The 6865-nt window shown below is 43.1% G+C and overlaps 1 protein-coding gene across 1 annotated transcript; it reads left to right on the forward strand.

The window, feature by feature from the left end:
* Positions 1-636: 636 nt before the first annotated feature.
* On the forward strand, positions 637-2545 carry LOC145653873 (heat shock 70 kDa protein-like). Its single transcript, XM_081708501.1, has one exon. The coding sequence runs from the start codon at positions 637-639 to the stop codon at positions 2401-2403; it is 1767 nt and encodes a 588-aa protein (XP_081564627.1). The 3' UTR covers positions 2404-2545.
* Positions 2546-6865: the final 4320 nt, after the last annotated feature.

The raw sequence follows: 6865 nt of genomic DNA on the forward strand, positions 1-6865 counted from the left end.
TCTCTAATGACCCAGAGTATTCGATCACTGCATCCACATGTTCCCTCTCGCAGTTTTATTAATCCTCTGATTTTATGAACTTCCCGGCCACACCGCTCTCCCTTCACTTCCTGACATTTCTCTTTGTTTCTCCAACGCTCGTGCGAATCAGACCAATTAGAATAAAGCAAGCTGATGCGGCCACGCCCACCACTGACGCAAGACCACAGCGGGGGAAAGTTCTGGACGGACCACGTTTTTTCTGTTGCTTTTACTCGAATGTCCTACTGAAACTAATCTAAGTAAAAACACGTTTAATGAATACCTTTTGTATACAGATTTATTGAACAATATAACATATACAGCAGTCCTTAAATGTGGGGAAATAGGAAACGTTACGTTGGCCCGGAATGACTGAAGTAATTTTATGATAAAGTAAAACATTTATTTATAGTCATTTACATAGCCTATGTGGTTCCGCTTTCCCATTTATGTCCCATTTTCCAACTTGTTTGGTTATTTGTTGGTATTGTCCCCTTTCAGACCATCCTGGATCTTTGTTTCATTTCTACGGACTAATTCGGTCTCAGAGACATCAGTAGTCTACAGTTGGACTGGCGGCGTCGCTGGCTGACTCGCGGTTGGTGAGCTCGCGCAATGGAGAAACCTCTAGAACTGTCGCGAGGTGAACGGGGGCGTTACCTGCTTGAATATAAAGCGCGAGCGGCAGCTCGTGGAAGACACAGCGTTCACGGACAGGTAACTAACGCACGAGCGAGGAGGAGTAAACCAACGGCTTTAACAGGGCAAGTTGAGTACAAAGGAGAGAAGAAGTCCTTTTACCCTGAAGAGATCTCCTCCATGGTCCTGGTGAAAATGAAGGAAACTGCAGAGGCCTACCTGGGTCAGAAGGTAACCAACGCTGTTATTACTGTACCTGCCTACTTCAATGACTCTCAGAGGCAAGCAACCAAATTTGCTGGTGCGATTGCTGGGCTGAACGTCCTAAGGATAATCAATGAGCCCACAGCTGCAGCGATCGCCTACGGCCTGGACAAAGGCAAGCAGGGAGAGCGCAATGTGCTGATCTTTGACTTAGGAGGGGGTACGTTCGATGTGTCCATCCTGACTATTGAAGATGGCATCTTTGAGGTGAAAGCAACAGCAGGAGACACACACCTGGGTGGGGAGGACTTTGACAACTGCCTGGTCAACCATTTTGTGGAGGAGTTTAAGAGGAAGTGCAAGAAGGACATCAGCCAGAACAAGCGTGCACTGAGGAGATTGCGCACAGCCTGTGAGAGGGCCAAGAGAACCCTGTCCTCCAGCTCTCAGGCAAGCATCGAGATCGACTCCCTGTATGAGGGCATTGACTTCTACACTTCTGTTACCAGAGCACGTTTTGAGGAGCTGTGCTCTGACCTGTTCAGGGGAACACTGAATCCTGTGGAGAAAGCCCTTAGAGATGCCAAAATGGACAAATCCCAGATCCATGACATTGTCTTGGTTGGAGGTGCTACGAGAATCCCCAAAATCCAGAAACTTTTGCAGCCTTTCTTCAACGGCAAAGAGTTGAACAAAAGCATCAATCCAGATGAGGCAGTGGCTTCCGGTGCCGCAGTTCAGGCTGCCATCTTAATGGGCGACACATCTGGAAATGTCCAGGACCTGTTGCTGCTGAATGTGGCCCCGCTGTCTCTGGGCATGGAGACCGCAGGTGGAGTCATGACCGCTCTCATCAATGGCAACACCACCATCCCCACCAAGCAGACCCAGATCTTCAGCACATATGCAGACAACCAGCCCGGTGTTCTGATCCAGGTTTACGAAGGTGAAAGAGCCATGACAAAAGACAACAACCTGCTGGGGAAGTTTCAGCTGACGGGCCTCCCACCTGCACCTCGAGGAGTCCCTCAGATTGAGGTGACCTTTGACATTGACGCCAATGGCATTTTGAATGTGTCGGCAGTGGACAAAAGCACTGGCAAAGTGAACAAGATCACCATCACCAACGATAAGGGCAGGCTGAGCAAGGAGGAGATTGAGAGGATGGTGCAGGTTGCAGACAAACATAAGGCAGAGGATGACCTGCAGAGAGAGAAGATTGCTGCTAAGAACACTCTGGAGTCCTATGCCTTTAACATGAAGAACAGTGTGGAAGATGAGAACTTGAAGAACAACATCAGTGAGGATGACAAGAAGAAAGTCATTGAGAGGTGCAACCAAGCCATCATGTGGCTGGAGAACAACCAGCTGGCTGAAAAGGAGGAGTACGTACATCAGTTGAAGGAGCTGGAGAAGGTGTGCAACCCCATCATCGCCAAACTGTACCATGGAGGGATGCCAGCTGGAAGCTGTGGAGCTCAGGCCCGTGCCCGCTCAGGGGCCGGCACCCAGGGGCCCACTATTGAAGAGGTCGATTAGGGACGTGAACTTCTTGTATGGACTCAGAGTGCTCTTTTTGAATTAGTTTCTCCTGAAGAAAATGTTGTTGCCTGTATTGTTCAGTTGTGCTTCACAGCATGTGGAGAATTAGCTGATGTGGACAATAGCATCTTTTGTCATTGCTAGTGCATTAATAACGTTTAGAACCTTGTAACACTATCAATATGTGAGATTTGTCATTACAATGTTTTTCCAGTGAAACATTTTACAAAAAGGTAAATATTACGGTGTTGTAAATATTCATCTAAATATATTTTGATATTTATTGTTAATAAAATGATCTGGACAAAATGGCTTAAATTTGTGGTCTTGACAGTCCATAATGTAATCTTTCTTATGAAAATAAATATATTAAGAAGAAAAACTAAGGAAACATAAAAAACATTTTTAGCTTTTTGAGCTCCTGAAATCTAATTAAATAAATGTAATTAAACTGAAATGGTGTGTTAGTCCTACAAATACTCAGCAGCACTATATGTGAAGCTCACATCACATTAAATTATATACCTTTTTTTTTTTTTCATAATTGACCCCTTTTATGTTTCATCAGTGCTAGAAGGCATGATTTACTAATCACTATAGTTACAGGGGTGCATGTGTATGTGTGGTTTCTGCTGTACAATATACAATATAAAAAGAAGGAAAAACTTTATATTCACCGTATATAAAAGATAATAAATAATACTGGATTCTGTTATATTTTGTATGTAAAGTATAATAATAATGTAAAGATGCCCAAACAGAACACGTATTGCATCTGAGACAGAAAGTGCAGACTGCACCTGGAATCCACCAGAGCCAAACTGTAATGTGGACATTGTGTGGTCCAACTGTGGCCATGCAGATGATGATCATGAAGAAGGTAACTACTGTCATCCACTGCTTGAGGCTCACCTAACTTGGTGGTAAGCTACCATCAGACAGTATGCTTGCAGATGTAAATGCAGCAATAAGCACAATACCAACAACCTGTATAACTGAAACCAACAAACTGGTATATACCACTGCTATAGTTATGCTCAAGATCCTAGGATACAGTATACAAGCAACAGGCCACTTCCTCTGTGCCCCTTGAAATCGGAAACTTCAAACCAAGATAAAGCCAACTCGAAGTCAGCAAAATGACAGATCTTCAGAAGGGCATAAAGATCAAAGGTGGGGCCTGGTTACAGAAGAAATACAATGGGTGGCCCATAACTTAAGATCTAGTCTGGTAAACAAAGATCAAGAGGTCAAAAGAGAGGTCAAGACGCTTTTTATTGTCTTAGTAGCTATAAACATACAAATATAAATAATGTTCTTCCAGGACCGTGGTGCAGTACAAAAGGAGAACATAAGTGTAAACAATACATATGAAATACAATACCAATGTTAACATATAGGCAACAGCAACCAGTGCACAATACTATGGCATTTTAATAGATATGCGTACAGCATACAGCAGTCACTGAGGTAACAGCCAATACACTCATTTCAGAACACAGTATTGTTAAACGGAATCCAATATTTGTTGTAAGTCTCTGGGAGTTGAGAATTCTGATGGCAGGGGGGAAGAAACTGTTGCACAGTATGGCTGAAAACACCCACATGTTTTGTACCTATTCTGAGACTAACAGAGTTTGTGTGAGTGATGTGTGGGCTCATCTATAATGCTGGTAGCATTGAGAAATCAGCGTGTGTTGTAAATGTCCATGATGGAGGGGAGAGAGACCCTGAGGACCTTTTCGGCTGTTCATTCTATTCTCCTCTGGGAGAATTGCCATCTGAGACAGAGCAATTCCCAAACCAGGTAGTGAAGCAGCTGCTCAGGATGCGCTCTATTGTAGAACATGGTGAGGATAGTGGTAGGGGGATGAGCTAGAAGTAGGAATTACTGCTGGGTTTTCTTGGCTATGGAGCTGGTTTTGAGGGTCCAGGTGAGGTTCTCTGCTAGGTGGACACCAATGAACTTGGTGCTTGTGATGATTTCCACAAAGGAGCTGATATTGATATTGACTGGATATTGATATTGACTGGAGATTGATCACCATGTACTTTCCTAAAGTCATCCACCATCTCTTTAGTTTTTTCCACATTCAGAGACAGTTTCTTGACTTTGCCACTGCACTTCCTCTCTGTATGCTGACTCATCATCCCGCTGATGAGACCCCCCACAGGCCTGTCATCAGTGAACTTGATGACGTGGTTCAAGCTGTGCATCTCTGCAGTTTTGGGTCAGCAAAGTGAACAACAGTGGACTGAGCACACAACACTATGGGTAACAGTGTTCAGTGTAGTGGTGCTGGAGACATTGATCCTGATCCAGACTGATGGGGATTTCCCAGTCAGAACAGCATTCTAACGTATGTGTCTTTTTGTTCAGATGGATAAGGGTCAGAGGAAGAGTTGGAGCAATTGCATCATCTGTTGAATGGCTGGGATGATATGGGAACTGTAGATAAACAACACTGGTGTGCAGTCTGTGGAGATACACAAAAGAAGAGACAGCCAAAAAGTAATGGCCTTGTTTGGGTTGGGTCCTTGCCTGAGCCTGGGTGGGTTGGCTGGCCCAGGGTGGTGGCCAGGTCCCCGCATATATTTAATACTAGTTCTGGTTGAAGCTCTGTTGTGTCAGTGCCTGACTGTATGTGCCCTTTTGGAGCCAAGCCAACATCATTATTTCTCATTAACATCACGTAGACTAGCATTAAGGTTCCGTTTCTTGTCCAGCATTAATGTTACTTGTCCTGTAATAGAATTGTAGAGAGAACAGGAACACATGAGCATCAGCTAGAGAAGTGCTGTTACGCAAAAAAAAGAAAAAAAAGCCAAATAATAAAATGTAGACGTGCCGGTCCTGCGTACCAGTGAGTACCGGCCTACTTTGAGCTCTGAGTAGGAGAGACTGTTGGGGTGGCACCGATGAAGATGAAGAGGAGGACAGCAGTGATGAGCTTGATCAGTGAATAGTGATGAGATACTGATGCTTTACCATACAAAAGATGGAAAAGGAACCTATGTCAGAGAAACCAGGTATAGGTTACACTGAACATTCTGCATGCCTAAACAAAAAATATTTCATTGGGGGCTTCTTTTGGGTAAGACATTTTGTTGTTATTTCTAGATTTCATTTGCTGTTACATGTACCAGCACATGGGTGCCCATGGGTTTGTGTCCACAGGTGCAGACTGTGGAAAAGGGGGGTGATGACTTCCCTTTAAAGAGCTGGCCCCGGGTCCATGAAGATTGGCTTCATTCTCTTTTCAGACAGGAACTATGTCTCCTGGGAGCCCACATGCTCTTTTGGTCTCTCTCATAATAGAAATTTGTTGTGCTAGGCATTTCTGATTAGCATTTGACATTTTTTGTTGATCTGCAGAACACATAACATGTATAACCATTAATTGTTCATCAGTGGGTTTATAACATTTTATAAGTATTAATTGTTCATCAGTGGGTTTATAACATTTTATAACCATTAACTGTTCATCGGCCATTCCAGATTCTTGAACAGCACTCAGTATATTAGACTGTTCTCTAGTGCTTTCTGGAATCATCTAGCAGTTGGTGACATTTGCATGCACCAGATGTTTGTGTGCCAAGTTGTTTGAATAATGCAAACAACAAACAACTCTTAGCACCCAATGTTACACTATTACACTAAGATCTGTTACAATAACTATTATACTTCATTGTCAGTAGAAATGTTTTAGTATACAGCAAAACATAGGCTATGTGACTTAATGATTCTAAGACCATTTCAGTTCTTTCTAGTCTCATCATCATTAGGAAAGTGTTAGGTGCAGTGAGGAACTTAGTATTAGTAAGATAGCCTACATGTATTGGGAGACTCAACACTACAATGACAATGCTAAACAAATAGTTCAAAAAAAGCCAGAAATTAAATAGGTCTAAGAAAACATACAGAGAAGTGATGTGAGGTGATATCTGAGCATCATGTTCTTAGCAAATCAAACAAAGCAACTAAAATGAAAGCAAGCAGCTTATATTAATGTAATAAATGAGGCTCAGAGTGGTGAGAAGGATCCATATGCAGGTAAGGGGTTTTAACAAAAGGAGCACAAAACAGGGTACGGCCAAAAATCAAGGTCCAAAGGCAAAAACAGGGTCAAAACCAGAATGAACGCAGAGGAAAAAGGGGCAAATGTATGAGTCAAAAGTGAAAAAACACGAGTACAGTCCAAGGCACAAGAACAACAATAGCAGGTAGCAAACACTTGGCCGGGCTGTTCATCCTTGAACCAAGGACTGAGTCCTCTAGAGGCCTTTGACTGAGGCGCCTAGAGGCCTGTCAAAGAGGCCTCCTAAGGATTTATGCTGAAGCCTACAGAGCAGAGTAAAAGAAAACAAAAGTAACTGGGAAATGACCTGCACTATTTCTCCTTTTGATTGCTGATGTGGGTTTCTTTTTCATGAACATTCCTGATTCTGGTTTTAAAAA

Source organism: Electrophorus electricus, chromosome 3 (genome assembly GCF_041902795.1).
Source record: "Electrophorus electricus isolate QZ-2024a chromosome 3, ASM4190279v1, whole genome shotgun sequence".
Lineage (NCBI taxonomy): Eukaryota > Metazoa > Chordata > Actinopteri > Gymnotiformes > Gymnotidae > Electrophorus > Electrophorus electricus.

What these genes read in the sequence shown, in the direction of transcription:
- LOC145653873 (XM_081708501.1), top strand. Translation starts at nt 637, where the DNA reads ATGGAGAAACCTCTAGAACTGTCGCGAGGTGAACGGGGGCGTTACCTG.